At 32.4% G+C, this 20,484-nt stretch overlaps 1 protein-coding gene across 1 annotated transcript; it reads right to left on the bottom strand.

The window, feature by feature from the left end:
• Window positions 1-13,866: 13,866 nt before the first annotated feature.
• Window positions 13,867-19,623, bottom strand: LOC121129297 (putative ATP-dependent RNA helicase Pl10). The gene is given in 9 exon segments (XM_040725004.2): window positions 13,867-16,203; window positions 16,323-16,857; window positions 16,950-17,146; window positions 17,232-17,307; window positions 17,309-17,716; window positions 17,983-18,270; window positions 18,663-19,160; window positions 19,229-19,540; window positions 19,607-19,623. Coding segments are annotated over 7 exon segments (2,010 nt in total). The 5' UTR covers window positions 19,274-19,540; window positions 19,607-19,623; the 3' UTR covers window positions 13,867-16,203; window positions 16,323-16,359.
• Between the last annotated feature and the right edge of the window lie 861 nt (window positions 19,624-20,484).

The following is a 20,484-nucleotide window of genomic DNA, read 5'->3' as shown; positions in this document are numbered from 1 at the left end:
ATTTCCATGGTTGTGCCGGGATCAGGTTCAGCAGTTCTATTGGCCCCGGTTCTTTCATTTCAACGGTTTCGGTTCCGGTCTTCGGTTTTGGTTATTTTTAATACATGATCAGTTTGGTAACAGGCACTTAAAACAAGAGGTGTCACTAGAAAATTCGGGCCTAGGAAATGATATTAGATACAAACAGGACCCTAGCTACCTTATACACAGGGTACGTAGTGCTCCAAGTTCCAGCAGGGGCCTCGAAAACTCGTATAAAGGGGGCCTCAGTTTAAAATGTATAAGTGAAGGGGGAGCAGGGCATAGTGAAATTTGGGAAATCCTGGCTTAAGAAATATTATACTCCACCCCTTCCTTCTTGTATTTACACTGTCTTGTGCCTAAAACCACTTTTCCTGGTGACGTAAAAAAATCATTGGAAAACGCTGCAACTGCACAAAAAAAAGTCAGAAAATTGACTTATTGATTAAAGCTAATTTATTTTTTATAATGTATATTTTATTTTCTCTATATAATCTATATAGGAACAAAAGTACAAGAACCGAGACCGAAAAGCAATATATTGCGGTCTTGGTTCGACTTTGTCAGTTCTGGTTCTAGCGGTTCAAGAACCGGAACCGCAAGACCGCATAGGGCACAACCTTCTTCAAGTGAATTTATTTCATTTTCTTGATCCCGGTATAAATTCGTTTTAATGAATGAAAAGAAATTGCCTCAACAAATCCTGAATTGTTATACAGCATATTCTAAAAAATTTAATTTCTGATTGCAACTGAAATTGAGTTTTCCCCTTAAATAGATTTCTAAAGAGCATTTTATATCTTTAAAAAAAAAAAAAAAATGATTGGGGACACATAATATTGACTCCCTTGGCTGTCGCTCCCTTAGGCTACCACTGCAAATATGTATTAGCCCAAAATAAAAGTATCTGTTCTCAAGTCATTTCAAAAGAATTTTGGAGAACATTCAACACCCGCAGTATAATCTACTGTATGGGTTATTCATAACCCACGTGGTTCTTTTTTAACATAAATCTAAGATGTGATGGAACGATTCCACAAAAATTATCCGATACCGTTTCTGATGTGATTCTATTAAAAATTCCTGATGCCAATTCCGATTCGTTAATATTTTAATTAATAGTTAAAAAATAACCTATTCCTATAAATTTCTGAGAATTACAATTGATAAAATAAAATGCCTTCCTTTTTTTAATGTAAATAATATTTCATGAGTATTTTCGAGTTTCTAAAAAAAAACCATTAGAGAAATTACGAGCTTTATTCGTTACTCACTTGAACACTCGTTAGTCACCTAAATACTCGTTACTCACCCTAGCACTTTTGCTCGCTAAAAAACTCGTCAGACAAAAAATCTTATTTTTTAAAAATTTAAGAAATTTAAACATTTTTTTCGTAATTTATTTTCCAAGATTAACTAAAAAATTAGTTAAACTTATAGTAATCATAGTCATAAGCCTAATTCAACAGTTTATATAGTCTATTCATCCTTAAAGAGGCAAATTGTTTTAAAAATAGATATATTTATCGAATACGAATACATATTAACATTTTAACTAGTAAATGCACTTCAAGTTGTAACTACTATTTGAACAAAGAAGATAATAATAGTTACTAAGATTACTGTAGTACTGAAATTCTGCAAGTCCAAGAAGAATGGGAATTATATTTAAGCTTAAATCTCAAGGGGTATGGCAAATGAATTAGTAAGTAGGTAGTAGTAGATTGAAAACCAAATTTGACAATACAAATTTATTTTCAATAGTGGTCACTCCCTCATGAATTTAAAAATATTCCTTTATCAATTATCATTCATCATCTATATCAGAGTTTCCTAAAGTGGGCAAAGTGCTTTGATCTAGGGGGCGTTAATGTGAAAAGAGGGCAATGGGGGGGGGGTAGAGTAAAAAACGGTGATTACATATTACAAATTGATCTACAAAATTTAAAAAAATGTGACTATTAGGTAGTAGCTTTGAATACGTTGAATATTAGCCGGTAAATACGATGAAAATACCGGATATATCGGATTGTACAAATGTACTTCACTATTGGCGCAGTAGGTTCTAGACTCAGTATACTCTTACTCTCAAAGGCAAACATACTACTAAGTATAAATACTCATAATGTTGTTAAAAACGTGGAACTACGGTAAAGTAAGATCCAAAAACTACAACCTAGATTCCACATTCTAAAAGACTTCAAGGATGTCAGTTATTATAAAACTGTAGCAAGATTGTTATTTTTTTCATCAATTAGCTTTTATTTCTTTAACTATTTGGATCATAGATGCGACTAGTTGGGTAAATATCTTTATCTAAATTTCAGCTGTTAAACACATGGTTGTAGTAGAAAATAGTTGGGAAAGAAAGGACAGTTATAGTAGTATTAACCAAACCCAGTAAAGAGTAATTTTTTTTTCCTTCCTTATTAGATATTGTTTTGCTCAATACCAAACTGCCCCATGACTTATCTCTTTATATTTATTTGAGAATTATCCATCTTCTTACTGCAGCAACATTTCAAACTCACATAACTTACTCCTTTGAAAATTCCACAAACAAAGTTTCTGTCAGTACTTTCTAAATTTTTTTCACCCATTTGCAACCCTAGATGACAATAATTATAGTCATATCTTATATACTTTCCTGAATAAAGAATGACAACCCCTCAACAAGCAACAAATAAGTTTTGGCAGTATAGTGTGGCCTATTTGAAATATGTATTTGCATCATCACCACTGAATCAACATTAACCCAAGTGTCTACTATGTGAGAATGTGTTTTCAAACAAAACCATAAAACCCTCCAGAATGTTGGAACATTTGAGAACAACTCACTCTGATAAAACAGACAAAAATATAGTACATTTCCACTCGCTTCGAGAAAAGTTCAAGGCACAAAAAACTATTAAAATATATTTTCGAGCACTTCAGAGCAATACATTGACGGTTTACGTGCATAATACAATATGTCTTCATCATTGTTAGATCTAGTAAGCCTTGCACAATTGGGGAGGAGCTTATTCTGCCTAAAGTAAGAGAGGTTCTACACACTGTTGTAAATAAGTCACCGGACCAAATTGTGAAATCTATATATCTCAGTAATAAATCAGTTCAAAGAAGAATAGATGAAATGCCTGAAAACAAAAAAACATAAATTGTGCAACATTCTTGACACAACCAAATTTATTTTGATATTAGATGAGTTCACTTTATCAGGAAATGAATCCTTGCTTCTTGTTTATGTTTGCTTTGTTAAAGATGAAATGTCGGTTCAAGAACTGTTATTTGCAAAACAACTTATAACAAACACTTAAGGAGAGTCGGTATATGATAATTTTTCAAAGAGAAAAATATTCCACTTGCTAATATTCTTGATTGTGCAACAGATGGTTCGTCATCGTGGCTTAATCATTTTTTTGAAGAAAGTCGTAACTGGGGTACTTACTGTGCACTGTGTAATTCACAGGCAGCATCTGTAACAAAACACCTTATCGGTCGACTTGACATATTAATTAATATTGTTATCACATCAGTAAATATGATCAAGGCACATTCCCTCAATTCCAGACTGTTTTGACAGCTTTGCATTGATAACGATGAAGAGTTTGATCGTGTATTTTTACACCAAGAAGTTAATGGCTATCAAAGGAAATCCACCCAAAACATTTCTATGCATTGTTTGATACAGTTGTTGAATGTTTCAAAGAATCTAATATTGGGCTATGTCATGATATAAAAAACATCAAGGATTGACTATTTTTCAAATATATTCCTATAATTCAATGAAATTAATTTGCAATTGTTAGGAAATTATGCCAATTATCTAAAAGTGAAATATTTTAAATCTAATTTCCTGTCTAAGTGTAAGTTATTCAAACAACATTTAGCACGTCGTGAACTTTACCAATTTTCCTTCCTTTGAGAATTGGAGAAAGAAAAAAAATATCAGATGATGACATTCAAGGCTATTGTGATCATCTGGAAGAACTTTCAAGAGACATGACTGAAAGGTATCAGGATCTATTGTGGTTCAAAGTACCAAACTGGGTTATCATTCATTCCTAGAAGTCAGCAGTGAGGAAACAAGAGAGGTAGACCAAGAATTAGTTTCAATCAAAAACGACAATCAGCTATGTCCAAAGTTTAAGATTTTTTGTTACAAAAAAAAATCTCTGACCACCTCCATTCAGTATTATGGAACAAGGTCAAGATATATTTGATTGCTTTTAAAACATCATATCTGGTAGAACGGGCCTTCAGTGTACATAGTTACAATGCTTCTTTCCAAGCAAAGGAACAAACTTAGAATTACCGAACGTGAGGATCTACGTCTTCTTCATAGTGAGTTTCAACCCAATGTGGATAAACTTATGTCCCTACCCCAAGTACACCCATCCCATTAGCAGGAATTGTGAAAACTTAAAGTTAATTTATTTTTTCAAAAACATATTTTGTGTTTAATTCATCAAATTGTGTTTTTAATTTTGGAAGAAAAGCCTATATGTGTTTATGGAGGGGGCACGAAAAGTTTATATGGAAGCCAATGGGACGGCAGCTTGAAAAAGTTTGGGAAACCCTGGACTATATTAATGCGGATAAGTTTATGATATGTCTATTGGTCTCAGGAGTACCTTTGAGTGTGTGCTTAATTAACTGCTTAATTCGGAGCAATGTCAATTACTCCCGCTATTTTAACTAAATCAAACAAAGATTATTTTTCAAACGAACTGGGATTAAGAGTATACATTGTACAAAAGTTTCTACATACCTGTGGAATAACATAAAGTATATATATCACAGAGAAAGGAAGTCAGTATTGGAAGATTTACATGTTATAATGGGCTCAAAAAAGAAAAACAAAGAATCCCAAGTTTTGACAAGTTCCGAATTTTTGTCAAATTTTGCAAAGGGCAGCTTCTCTAGATCCCTTTACAAAACTTATTTCCCAAAATAACAATATCTGCACCAACTACATGTGTTTAAAACATATTTCAACACTTTTAGATTCTGTTCAATTTGTTTCTTCTCAGTTTTCGAGTATTTATTATCATAAATTATTTTATTACAATTTTTATAAAATTATAAGACTCAAGTTACAAATTCACATGGTCATGTTTTGTATCTTAACAGATATAAACCATGGTACTAAAATAATTTATGTGTGTGTGAGGTACGTCCTGCTTAGAAAAACAATGATAAAAACGCATTTACATCAAAAATTGAGATAAATACAGACTTTAGAAATAAAATAAAAGCTGTTCAGAATTTTGAGCTACGTGAGTGAGGATATGTTTAATTCTGATCAGACCAAAGATTTAGGGCTCTGGAGGGCAAGTTTGATTTTTCGCTGATATGTTTTGTTTGTTTTTTTCACAAAACAAGATGGATTCCCCGTGTCTAAAAGTTTTTTTAAGGTATGAGTTGTCGATTCGGAAATGCACTAAAAAAATTGAAAATCCAAAAATCGAATTATTGCACCAACAGAAAAAGGGAGAACGTATATTAAATATGAATTAAAAAAGAGAATTAGGATGAGGACGAACGATTTAATCTTAGTATGTATCTTCAATAAGGTTGAAGAAGGAACATGCCAAGTCAGCAATGTCAATGACAATAAATAAATAATAGGGTCAAATATTTGAAAAAATTGTTTTATAATTACCAAAATCAGTATTTTCACATGGTCAATTATATGTTACATTTTCAAGATTGTGAAAAAGGGGGTGCAAGCTTGAATATTTTTACATAAAATGAACAGAAAAAACCAAAATATGTGTATAAAAGGAGGTTTTACAATAGAAATTTACCTATTATATAATTATACATAGTTTATAGTAAATTGTTTTAGTTTAGAATTTTAAGATAAATAAGCTAAATATAAAATAAAACCTTTTTAATTTTTCATTGGCTATCTTTGATATAGCGTGTTCGTGCTAGTATTTAATACATTTTTTAATAACTTAGAAAAGTAAAAATAATAATACATAAGAATTGGAAACGCAAATTAAACATTATTTTCCCGATGCCAATTCCAGAAAAAACATCCAATTCTCCTATTCCGATTAATCGTCATAAATTTATAAATAAATTAGATAGGAGAACTATAAATCAAAGTATGAACTGACGAGAAATGTTATATGACGCCATGGGCTTCATGTCCTCAAAATTCTACTTATTCTCACCTTTGAACAATGACATATTTTTGATAAAGGTTGTTCCTTAGGGGATTCCGATTGTCTGAGGTATAATGAGGGTTATTCAGAGACAAGAAAAAGAATACAAGGTAATATGATAAATAATTAATATCATCTAAACAAGTCGAACTCCTTCATATATATCCCATTAATATGTAACCTAACTTCTATTATTCATGTCATTTCTTGATAGCAAACTCGAATCCAATTGTAGAAACTCGAAGTAAAATATGAGTGGCATTGCCTTACTCGAACTCCACTTAACTTTTTTTCACTAAATATTTGAGCCCCTCCCTCCTGAACCACTATTTTTCTTATATAACCCCTCCCCCCCATAAAAAAAAAAAATAAGACAATATAATCTAAGAATTATTTATTGCAACATATTTTTCTCAAATGACGTTCTCCTTAAAAAAAAAATAGGTCCGTGGGCGCTGAACCACTATTTTTTTATATTCCCCCCCAAAAAAAAAAAAAAATATATATATTAAGTTTGAAAAAAAAAATTCAAATATAACATTTTTTTGAAAAAAATTTCAAAAATTAAATGTTTTTGAAAAAAATTTCGAAAATTAAATTAAATTTGAATTTAAAAAAAAGTCAAATATTAAATTTTCTCAGTAAAATGCAAAAATTGCTCAATTTGGAGGCTGCAGCCTGTCCAGTCCACCTCCTGCGGACGCCCTTGAAGTTAGTCATTTTTTTCTATTTTTTCTCCTATTGCCCAAGACGTCTTAGCATATTATTCAAGTCTACATGATTTTAAGTGTATCCCCCCCCCCTTTCCCTAACGAAGATAGGGTTGGTTTTAGGTCTTAGTTCTCCCCCAAAGTGACCACGTGGTTTTTGATTTTCTTCCAAATGAAATACACGCCTCTTATGAAACCAATTTATTGATAATTACATACTCATATTATGGAAATAGTATCCAACCTGATATTTATAGTAAATGACGTTTTTTGAAGAGCCACAACAGGAATGGGATTGATTTAAAGTCTCATACTAAGAAGCAATACAATTCCAGTATTGAATGAAAATTATATAAATAATTAATGAAAATATATTTTAATAATTATAATTATCTCTAATTGTACATATTTCTTGTAAAGCCTCAACAATTCTAGGGTTAGTGGATCAAGCTTGGCGATCGTTATAATTTTATTGCATAAAATTGTATTAGATTTTTTAACATAAGTAAAGATTTAAAGCATCACATGGATAGATAGATTAACAGATTGCTGATAATAAAATATAGTTTTTCAAAAAGGAATAAATCATTTTACCCCACTTAAATTGCTTGAACTTTTCATTTTAATTGGATTATTGCAGTGCATCAACACAAAATCAATCTTGAACAAAAGTCAAGAAATATTCCCAATTTATTTTTACTTCAGAATAATGTATATTCAAATGTCTGGCATAAACCTATATTATAATTACTGTAAGCTATAGTTTAGAGGGAGGGTTTTCAAGCTGTAGGAGAGTGAGCCAACTTCCCCTGGATAATAAATGAATAGCTTAATAATTTATTCATCAATAATGAAGTCATTTATTTGAAACTACATCCTACTTTTGAATTGATTCCTGTACTCCTGAGCCTTCGTCTTACAGGTTCCACCACAATTTACAAATTAATTTCTTTTTATGTTGGTTACATCATGGAGTTCTAAAGACTAATGAATAATCATTAATCAAGCAGAATTTGTATTCCTAAATGATGGGAATATAAAAAGAGTGATTGTTTCAAAAAAGAGGAGAAAAGAGTTAACGTCAGTTTTTGCATACGTGATAATTCGATGTGCCTAGATTCCATACTTACATTTACAATGGTCAATTATATTTTCTTGTTTGGCACTACCCTTGAATAACTCTCACCCCCTCTCAAAGTGGCAAGCCTCCTTGTTCAAAAACTGGGTAAATCCTTAAATGAAATGTATTTCTCCTTGATTTAAAACAGTATTAAAATGGATCTCGGTAAATGAAAAATGGGGAAAGTTACCTCCCAGTGCGAAATAATTTGAGAACCCCTGGTCCAGAGGAATATTCAATTCTTGCTGGACTCCTTTTACAAGCAGTTCAGCAACAATTTATTAGTGAGCCAATCAAAAATACTTATTGTTAAACACTTTTTTTAATGCTTTGTGAGTATTGATAACTGAAAAAAATATCTACTAGCGAGTTTTTTGTTTTATGGCCCAGTTTTATTTGTAATTGAACTAGCAGAAGTACCTGGAATTTTCCTTTTATAGAACAGAAGATAAATTCTCAGTGTTATTCTCCGTTTTTCATGATGATCTCGTAAGATAGCAAAGATTACTTTATAATTTTTCCTCGTAACGTATCCAATTTTTATTTCAATTCGCACACATCGTTACCTTTATTGTATATTGCAACCTTTTATATAAAAAGAAACCGCAGAAAAGCTCAAATAGTTTAGTAGTTAGCCAATTATGACACACAACTAAAGAATTATTATTCAATATTTTTTGAGTAGTGCTCACAGTTTAACAACAGATAACTATAATTTAACCAATCAACGGGCAGAGCACGGAAAGAATCATAATCATCGACAACGATATATATTTTTGTGTTAATGAAGTAACACCGTTTGCAGAATTCAATTTGTACATTGCCAATTAAAAACATGATTTCATAGAGATTACAAAGTTAGGTTCGTCGAAGCTTTTTTTTATTCACTCTCAACCTCGACTTTCAAAAGTGATAGGGAAGTTTAAAAAAACACACATAGGGTAGCTAGCCTTCTGTATTTACCAACGAATAATTGTTATTAATTATTAAATATATTGAATTGATAACCTTATCGATGAAGGAGAATGAAATGGCACGAATTCTATACAATGGTTCTTGATTTAGTTAAACTAATATAAAAATCCAAGCCCTATATATTACCTTAGTTGAACTCATTATAGGTAGAGCTGCTTTAAGTCATGCAATAGTCAACTCATGAAAGCAGCTGGAAGGAAAATACAATGTATTTTTTTTTAATTCTAATAAATTGATTGTGAGTTATACACACAGAGATAAAAAAACGTAGAGAGACGATTTGAAGAAGAAGTTGATGCCGTTGTAGTTGACCAAAACATTCAAATTGTAGTAGTAATAAATAAGTATGTTAACAACATAGACTATATATTTTATATTCGATTCTCACTGTATTCTACATTTGATTATAGTTTCCTAATGGAATCCTCCAGTTTTTATAGAAGTATAGGATGATCGCATACAAGATCTGGTGTAATTGATCTATAAATGACTTTATTTACCTCTTCAACGAATTTGAACAGGGGTTATGGTTTTTCCTCTGCTTCTTCGTTAGTCACCAGGATTACGGCAGGATTTACAGATCTATTTTGATCAAACTTGGTAGTACGAAGATCATATATGCTCATTAAATTTGGAGAAGTCAAGGTCAAAGGCAATTTAACACAAAATGTTAATTATACATGAATAATCGACCCCTAGCATTGGCCCATATAGAGCTCAAATGGGTGTGTGTCCTGATGTAGGTTTAATAAAGATGCTTCAAAAAAGCCAATTTAGGAAAAATGAAGCCAACAAAGTTGAACAGAGGTTATGTTTTGCCTCGGTCTGTTTGTTGGTGACCAGGATTACGGCAAAATTTAATGATTGATTATGATCAAACTTGTGCAAAGATTAAATATGGTCACAGTAAGAGGCCATCAAATTTTGAGAGGTCAAGGTAACACAAAACGTAAAAATGCACAATCGACCCTTAACTTTGGAATATATTAAGATACATCACTCAATTTGACTTTAGGGAGAGGTTGTGTGCTCTACCGAGTGCCCATTCTAGTTTTTATTGTTTTAGTCAACTAACTTTCGGCTTCAAAAAATTCCCTGCTTTTTGCTCAGCGTAAGCACTCTATGTATTTTATCTCTATGGTTAGAAAGTAATTCATGGCACCTTCAACGCCTATAGGTGGCAAAAAGTGTTCTCGTAGCCAAGTAAATTTGAAGAGGATCCTGTTATCATCCCTTGTTTGATAACTTTGAGGATATCCAATAAATAACTAAATTAGCCAACTATAAATTATCGTAGAAATCATTTGTTCTTCTTAGCGATCCTTTTGCTTATTAATTAACTATTAATGTGGTCACTCACGTATCCTTAGGAATTTTAATTATTATGATGCTTTAAAGCTACCTTTTTACTAAAACATCCTGTGAGTGACAATATGTGCATTGTATATAATATGTTATGTATGTATAAAGTGTACATAATAACTTTTTCTTTCATTATGATGGTGGTTTGGTATTCTCGGTGAAATTTGTTATTTTACTATGCAACTTATGCTGCTAAGATTACCATAAACTCTCTTTCACGTCATTGGGAAAATATTAGGAGAAGAAAAAACAGAAGAAGAAAAATTACCATATGATATCTTATTATTAAAAATTATAATTACATACTCCAAAGAAGTTTTAGAAATCCAAGCTGGGCAATCGTACTCGCAACTCAAGTCCCTTCAACTTGTGTTTCACTCTACTGCGACGTCTAACTTGAGTTCAAATACTCATTAAGTGAATTGGACGCGTAAAAAATACCCCAAAACAGCTCTTCTATAGTGATGCTAATCAAAGTTTGTTAAAAAAAAAAAGAAAACGAAAATCAAAATGGTAACCAAGACAATAAGAATGATGTTTGGAAGGAGAGAAGCCCAGCTAAATCACTAAACCAAGTAGTGCATCGAAGGCTAACGTCATTATTAGTGAAAAAAAAATATCTTGGTCAAAATTTACTTTTTTGTCCGCAAAAGCTATTATTACTTCAAGCATTTGGAGAATCAATTCGTGTTCTCTCGTGAATGAGTCAAGTTCTGCACTGTTTCTACTTTTATTTACTTCATTATTCATATACTTTTTGCTTGAACAATTATGGGAAGAGAATTGTGATTCAAAATGATTTCCACATCCATAATGGTCAGCAGGTTTCCAATTAGGAAGATATTTAAGATTTGATATCCATTTTTGTCTTCTTGCGACTTCTTTTAGATTTTTGGGGATGGGAAATTTAAAAAAGCGAACATTTCCTTGAAGCTTTTGGAAATTTGACTCAGTTCTATTTTTGCATCCTTGGACACTACAATGACCCATTATTTTGGAGTAATTTGTTTCCAATTTGCTTTATAATAATATGTAAATATATAATATTTAAGAATATAGCCATAAACCTTTCTAATTATTTAATTAACTACTTATTTTCATTTGTTTATTTTTTTCTAGGGCAAAAATTCACCGAATCATACTACACTAGAGTTGTATCGGTCCATAATATGTGATTTAAAGTCAGTCCTGTTCTTGTTACCGATATTTCAAAAAGTCCAAAATTTAAAGACTCTCTTTAAAGCACACGGTGATCCTGTAGTAACTACAAATAGGCGCTCCATTTTCATTATGATATTATTTTCATCTATGGATATAAACCTATATAAGTGAGGGCATACCACACAAAAACATTTTTGAACATATAATATTAAATGTTTATTAAACTGATATACTCAAACAGAGTTTATCAGTTCTAAAGATCGATCTTGGTATCGAGATTAAAATTTGAATATCATAACCAGAATCAGAGTAATCTACATTTAAAATTTCCTTTGTCTCAATTTCTAGTTCAAAGATTAGGTCTATTTTCTAGAGCAATATTTCTTAAACTTTGAATCACCACAGCGTAATAGTAAGCTTCAGAGAATAGCCTAGTGTTTTCGCAATTTTATTGTGGTTATCAATGACTATAATCAAAAATTGTATTCAAGAATGCGTCCCATTGTTTTGCTTATCTAATTAGTGCATTCTCGGGGGAAAAAAATAAGAAATGCTGATCTTGTGTAAAAAGTTGTATTGATCAAAGGATCTCCACAGGTCTCGTTCTAAGAGTTGAGACCAACGTTTCCCTGTGATTTTTTCTACTGTCCATTTTTATCGTACTTCAAACATAGAAAATGTTAAAAATTTCATTTCAAGGTCGAAAAACTTTTGATCGGCCTAGACATCTAGAATTTTTACGCATATCACATGATATTAATATTTATTTATTGGGAATTATAGAAATTAAAAATTATATGGTTTAATAATTACACTGTCCAACAGCAAAAATGGTACAAAAACAGTATATGCTCAACTTAGTACAGTTTGATACCCTGATTCCAAATATGTTTTTTTTTTCTCATAGCCTCGTGCCCTTCAGAAAAAGGCAATACATTTTTTGTTATTTTTAAGGTTCAAAGCTGTTTTAAGCCCTCGGTGTTGAAAATAGGGATAAATCATATTAACATATTTTAAAGCCGAATGTTAAAAAAATTCTAAGACCATTTTCAAAATGTCTGCATCATACTTATAACTCATGTTATTTTTGTTTAAAGTGGAAAATAGGTGCTTTTTATTCAGAGGCTCGTAGCTTCGAGACGAATAGATTCAAAAAGTTGAAAAGTATTGCATTAGATAGCTAATAGTGTGAACTTTAATTTAAACAAAAGAGTCTCTCCAAAAACGCTCTATATCGTTGTCAATTTGAGATAAGACCACCACAATATTTCAAGAAAAAAACTCATTTTTGAATTGATCTCATAATAGAAGTGCATAAGTATCGTGTGTCCCAGCTTGAAGAGATAAAAACAAAGACAGAGAAGAAGAAAAGAGATAGAAACAAAGAGAGAGAGAAAGAATAAGGATTTGCTAGGAGAACTCCCTTGAATGTTCGTTTTTTGGAATCCCTCACCCACTACGGGTATACTACGAGTCATCTTGTGTCCATGAAGCTTGAAATAATTTATTTATACAGTTTGAGACACGAGGCTTAATGTTATAACAAATTGTATAATATATATTTTCTCTCTCATTTCTTCTGGTTATCAACTCACACGCATATTAAACTTTGTTATTCTCATATAAATAACACTATCCAACAAAATCACACTTTTTTTTATGGACAAGCACAGCATATGCTTAAATTAGTACAGTTTGATCCCCTGATTCCAAATATGGCCCTATTCTTTCTCTCATAGCCTCTTGGCTATGAAAGAAGAATGGTTAGGGTAAGGAATTATGTTGTGCTCAGGTTGAGTGTTGTTAAATGACTAATGTTAATATATCTCTGGGATCCTAAGAAGAAGATTTACGGTTAATATATAAGTTCACCAAATGATATTACAACTACAAACGACTAAAGCCGTCACTGCAGATCCACCTCTACGATCAGTCTAATCCTTTCTTTTTCGAACATACGACACAACTCTCCTTACTTTGATATAGATAAGCTCCATTCTACAGATGTCTAACATGGGATTATCTTGGTTCCAAAATCAAGTCACCAAAAAAAATCATTTCAATAACCTCAGAGGCGTACATATTGATAGTCTGTTAGGACAGTTAAACATGAACAACTTGCAGTCCACATATATACCCCCCCCCCCTCGACTTTAAATACAGCACTGAAAGGTAGTTGTTTCATCTGACTCAACTCAGAGTAATGGAGCAAAATATGATTAATCTAGCCTAATGTATCAATTTTTAAATAATAGACTCAAATCTATAGTCCTTTCGTGAACGCATCCTACATCAAATGTCTATCATAAACAACTCTGATAGAAATAATAAATCAAATACATAAGATAGATTTTTACTTTATTCTGATAAGCTTATATTTTTTCTTTTCACTCTTTACTTCTTTTGAAAACTATAAAAAAAATTTGAATTGGGGGAAGGTGGGGGAAGAGGGAGAAGTTTGTTTCGTACTAACAAAAAAAACAAAAAACACAAATATTCAATCAAATAGTAGAGCAGTAGATATAATAAAGATGGAGGAAGGGGGATATTACATTGAGGGAAGGTATTTAAATTAAAAAAAACATTCACCATCATTAATTGGGGGGGGATTAGATTTGAGGGAGGAAGGTAACACAAAAAAATCATAAAAAAACAAAGGGGGGGGGGGGAAGGGAATTAAAAAAAAGAATGGTTTGAATGATGAATAAATGCTTCCTAGTTTGCTTGTTTTTTATTTGTATATATTAATTATATTATTATTTCTTAACACACTTTATTACAAAAGAAGAAAAAATGCTTGTTATTACTATTGGTTGCATTTAGTATGAAAATCTTTTTTCTCTTTAGTATTAACAACATAATTCTACTTCCTTTAACACTTTTTTTGTCTGTCTGAAGAGGAAAAAATAAAAAAAAATATTCGTAAAATTTTACAAGTATTCGCAAGGTATAAATTATTACATTTGTACTTGGTTTTTAGCTTTCTAGTAGTAGTAATGTGTAAAATAAACACAGCGAATTTCTGATAATACTTTTTTTTTTTTTTTGAAAAAAACTAATAAAAAAAAATCAAAGAATATTCTCTTGCTTACTTTTTTTTTGGTTTCTAGACGGTTGATGATTGCATCACAGTATGAATATAAACTTAAGAAAAAGAATTATAACATACAGTCAATATGTTACAATATTTTTATATAAATGAATATTACAAATATATTTTCGTATTTTGAACAGGCACCAACCTAGATATTATTTCTTAAATGTATGTATATATAGTATTTTTTTTTAAAAGAAGAAAATTCTCTTAAATAATCCGCAAGAATTTTTGACATTTGACAATCAAAAGCTGATTGAGAACCATTACAACAGTCACACATGCGCATAGGAGAGAAACTACTCCATTGCTACAACATTACCGATAAATTAATTCATATATTTTTTTTACTTAAAAAGACTTATGACTCACATTAAGAGTATGACATGTATATAACCTAAATCATTATTAGTATTATTACAACTACAAAACGAAAAAAAAGAATATAGGCGCAAGAAAAAATGAAAGTGAAAAAGAAACCAAATGAAAAATTAAATCATAATAAATAATCAACATTGATTCCAACAACTTAACTGAGTCATTTAAGCGAGATCGAAAACTTAGCAAAGGAAAACCTTCTTCTCCTCCGAGTGTGGAAGGAGAAAAAAAGCACTTTATATCACAGAAATGAGGTAGTTTCTCTTAAATAATATAAAAGCTACATAAAAATCGCATATGTTATGAGGGTTAGACGACTTGAGGATTTGTTTTTTCGTTTCTTCAAAAATATAAATCTTTTTAAATGCTTAAAAAAATATTTTCACAAATTCTATTTTTTATTTTTCCTTCTTCTTCATTTTTATTATTAATATTATGATTAATAATAATATTACTTTAATTATTTTAAGAAACTCATAATAATGAACTTTACTTTAAAGACTTAAATTTAAGAAAACATACTTTCGTTACAACGAGTAATCCAAAATTCTCGTAAGTGTATTTTTGTACTCAGTCACAGCACAAAATATACAAAACTTCATTCATTAAGGAAATGAGCAGCAAATATGTCAACCGTAAGAAAACGATAAAAATGCCTCCCCCTCTAAAATGGTAACAATAGAACAAGAGAGGGGAAAAAACGGGGTTTGGTGATAGTAGTAAAAAGGACGACAACGAAGGTGTTATTACTGGCTTTAAAATTAGGAAGAAGTTTTCTCCAAAAAGGATATTAAACTAAATTCCACCAAAGAAAAATGAATATAAGAAAAAAAAATCAACCATTTCAGCCTTTCTGTTGTCTCATAGTGGTATCAATATGAATAATAATTAGAAATGAAATAATATGCCACAAATAAATAATGTCTTCGTTCGTACTTTTTTCTTCTCATTAGAAACACAGGGAAAAATAAGTGATGCTAATACAGTAACTATTTTCACCGAATGTCTCTTCATGTCAATGTTTTTGTTACAAGCAAAAAAAATATTCAGAGTTTCTCTCAATAAGAGCTCGAGTAGTTAATCAGATAATTGGAATGGATTCTTGTTAAATTCTCCAAGTATGTAGACATAGAAATAACGTGCACGAAATAATCCAAAAGATATAAAGTTTATAATTTTGTATAAGGCGACGGAAATTAGAGCTAACTAGAAATAGATGGAAGAAAAAAAATACTTCATTGTTATACCACGAAAAAAAAAAGAAACAATATAAATATCCCTCATTTATCCAGGGAAAAAAAAAAGAAAGAAAAAAAGTAACTCACTTCAGACGTAAAGGGAAAAGAAATTTCAATTGGATCTTTAGCTTCCGAACCAGTCTGTAGTACTGCCACCATAATTTCCGCTATAGCTGCTACTTCCTGGGGGAGGTCCAGACCATTGATTACCTCCTCCATTAGAACGATCATTTCTATCACGATCACCTCTATCGCGATCCCCAAAATTCCTGGTGGTATTACGATTACCGCTCCGATTTTCCAACCGATAATCCCTAGATCCAAAGCTTGAACCTCTTCCTCTAGAGCTAGCGCCTTTACGAAAGACGTTTCCTCCATAGCTTCTAATTTCTAATGCCATAGATTCAAGCCAATTGGGACACTGCTGATTCGATTCAACAATAAGTTCAACTAAATCTTTAGTCAAGTTCCTATTTCTATCATTGAAAAATGAAGTGGCCAATCCTAGATTGCCCATTCTTCCGGTACGACCAATCCGATGAACGTACTCCTCAACGTCAGAAGGTAAATCAAAATTGATTACATGCTTAACATTTGGGATATCAAGTCCACGAGCAGCCACCTACATATTTTGAATGTAAATAATAAGTTGTATTGACAAGCAAATGACATGTATAAATAATAATGATGTCAAGAGAAAAGTTTAATACTCACAGCAGTAGCAACTAAAATTGGCGTGTTTCCAGATCTGAATCTTCGTAGAGCATCCTCACGCTCTCTTTGGGTTCTATCCCCATGGATAGATGTAACAGGGAATCCTTCTTTGTATAAGTATTCATCTAGTTGGTCAGCTCCCTTCCGAGTTTCAACAAAAACTAAAGTTAAACTCGAATCTTCATTACCTGCGGGTCCTAATTATAAAAAAAGAAAAATACATTATAAGTAAAAGCAATTTACTAATAAATAAGCCCATTGATAGAAAAAAAAAAAAATTACCTTTAGCTAGACCAGCAGCTTCCAATAAATCAAGAAGAAACGATCTTTTGTCCAGTTCATCAACCCACACAATTTTTTTGTGTAATATTCTCTGAAGTTGACCCAACACGACCGACGGCAAGAAAAATATAGTTAGCTAGAAAATCTCTAGCAAGCATTTGAATTTCCTTAGGAAAAGTTGCACTAAACATCAGAGTTTGACGTTGTCCAGCAGGTGGCATATTATCATTTTCAACGATTTTACGGATCTGAGGTTCAAACCCCATATCAAGCATCCGATCAGCCTCATCCAAAACGAGGTATTTACATTGTTCAAGACTTATCTTACCCCGATCGAGCATGTCGACCAATCGACCTGGAGTAGCAACAAGTAAATGACATCCTCTATCTAAGTCCATCATTTGCTCGAACACATTGGCACCTCCATAAACAACACAGGGTTGCACTAGAGAGCGATATGCGAACTTTTTAGCCTCATCAAAAATCTAAACGAAGCATATACATGAAGTTAATAAGATGAAGAAAAAAAAAAGATTAAGTTAATATTTCCTTAAATAATTATTTTGAGTGCAAAATGTATTATAAGATGTAATATTGCAGTATAAATAAATAAGATAAATAATTATAATTAAGTTTGAAGTAATATGATCCTTAAATAGCTAATGAAGTATTTTAAATATCTGATCTGCTTTTGCAACGGTAATTTGAATCATACATAAAAAATAATGAATTAAAAGATTTATTATCCAACCTGAGTCGCAAGTTCCCGAGTAGGAGCTAATATAAGGGCCATAGGATATTGTTTGCTGCGCTTGTTTTTGCTATGAGGAGCAGGCTGAGGTGGCCCTCCTTCAAATATTCTATTGAGAATGGGAACAAGAAAAGCAGCAGTTTTTCCAGAGCCAGTTTGGGCACATGCCATCAAATCTCTACCATTGGTGATTGCAGGAATAGCATGTTTTTGCACAGGAGTTGGCTTAGAGTAATTTGCCAATTTGATATTATTAGCCATTATTTCAGCCATATTTATATCCATGAACTAAAAAAAACGAAAACGGTTTAATCATTATTTTTATGATCCATTTCTGATATGTATGCTCACAAACTCAATTAAAAAGAAATTATCAAGTAATAAGTCTAAGAAACTAAATCAGTTTTATCAACCCATTGTTGCTCCCCACTAACACAAAAGAAAAGAAAGAAAGAAGAGTTGTGAGATACTTTCAGTCCCTTAAAAAAAGCTGGACATGAATAATGAAAATCGATAAGCATGGATAAGTTATTGTTGGTGAAAAAGAAAAGGATAAAATGCTACAATGAGATATCCTTTTCCATGGGTCAAATAAAAATAAATGTTTGATCTAAGGAGCGAATGGAAAAGGAGCTCAACTATTTCCCCTCCCCCTTGCGTGAGTCAAAAAAGTAAATTACATCATTGATGCCATCTGGAACGTTATCTCCCGTCGCTTCCACGGGAATATCTTCGTATCTATCGAAATTGATACCAGAGGGTCCTCGAAACTCTCCGAATAGCTTGATTTCCATTTTTTCATCAGCTGGAAGTGGCCTTTTCCACTCCTCCATTGTGATGGCTTCCCCATTGTAGGAGCTGCCTCTTCCCCTGTAGTGGTGGTTTGGGGGTGGTTCTTGCCACCTATTGTTGTACTCGCGATTGTTCCCGCCCCCATTCCACCGGTTGTTGGGAGGCCCGTCACGACGATCACGGAACCCGCCTCGAGAGTAGGAGCGATCCTCATTGCCCCAGCGAGGGTTACTATTGTTGTAACGAGGTCGTTGGTCCTCCATTTCACGCCGCATGAACTCTGGCGCATCGCCTTGCAAACTCTCGCGCTCCTTATCACGTAGATGAGGGGGAATGTAACGGGTCAATGGCTCAGAACCTTTGGCCCCGACGCCCAGAACAGCCTCCTAATCAGAGAAAACATAAGTAAGTTAAGTAAGACGACTAATGACCCTTGGGATCCTTCCTCACTCACCCGCTGATCTAGACGTGCTCCATTTTGAGTTCCTGCATGACTCATACTCTAATTTGACCACTCACTTCTTCTAGTTTCCGGATGGGGGAGACGCTTTCACTGGATATCAATATAGGAATTCTCTACTCCAACAATCAAACAACACTCTTCTTTCGGCACGATACAATACGAAATCGACGCTTCTCTTTCTCACTTGGTCTTTCAATCAAACTCAACAGAAAATACTCTCACAATTTCACGAATTTCTTAATAGAATAAAGCAAACAATCGTAGTTGATGAAAAGAAAACGCCTCGTGTGTACTGGGGGAAATCTATGAAAAGAATAAGAAAAAAAGGAGATTGCTTCAAGTTAGGGCAGAGGGAATAATAATAATTACTCCTGCCGCAGCTACTTCTCAGGAGTGATGCTCCTCCTTTTGTAGTAATAGCAGTTCGCAATCCCTGTGCTAGTCACCGGAATAAAAAAAATCCTTCCTTTGTCACTCCCTCTGGCTACAACTAAAGCATGCTACAACAGCCTTTTCTCTCTTTCTCTTCCTTTGCACCACGCTCTCTCTAGATTCTTCCGCCCTCGTCTGCCAGCACTGGTGATACAACGGTTCACACACTTTCACAAATCTCGACAAATTTTCAAGACTACTACACTATTCCATCTTAACAGAGAATCCTATTCTCTTCATATTAAATACCAATTATTTTAAAATTAGCCTTCTTATTCGTATAAAATAAATATATATATATATGATTATGTCTTTTTTTGTCAACGGAACAGTCCCATATCACCACTATTCCCGCCCATTTCTGGGCTTGCAATTTCACAAAGAAACATTTTTTTTTACAAAAAAAGAAAAAGAGAGAGAAAAAGCTCATCAGCGCCATTTTACATTTGTGGATAACTTTTTTTCTGCAATGTTGCTATCATTCAGTCTCGTTTACTGAAATAAAATCCTGTCTATTCGGATGCACGTATGTTTTAATCTTCAAGATTAAAATGTTTCGATTCTCAGAATGTAGGGATTGGGATACTCTAGTTGTGCACATATCCATACATGAATGAACGTCTCGAAGGGTCTGAATATTAAGTCTTTTAATCAAGTAACCCTTTGTTTTATTTATATAGAAACAAGACCTTAAGCATTATTATAGAATTTTTCTTACTGATAATCATTCGTCATGTTAATTTTATTCAAGTGTTGCTAAGGGAAGCATTGATAAATAATATGAAATATTTCCGTTGAACCTACAAGAAAAACTA

This window comes from Lepeophtheirus salmonis, chromosome 14 (genome assembly GCF_016086655.4).
Source record: "Lepeophtheirus salmonis chromosome 14, UVic_Lsal_1.4, whole genome shotgun sequence".
Classification (NCBI taxonomy): Eukaryota; Metazoa; Arthropoda; class Copepoda; order Siphonostomatoida; family Caligidae; genus Lepeophtheirus; species Lepeophtheirus salmonis.
Note: the sequence above shows the minus strand (reverse complement) of the source record. Positions and strands in the feature narration are given on the sequence as shown.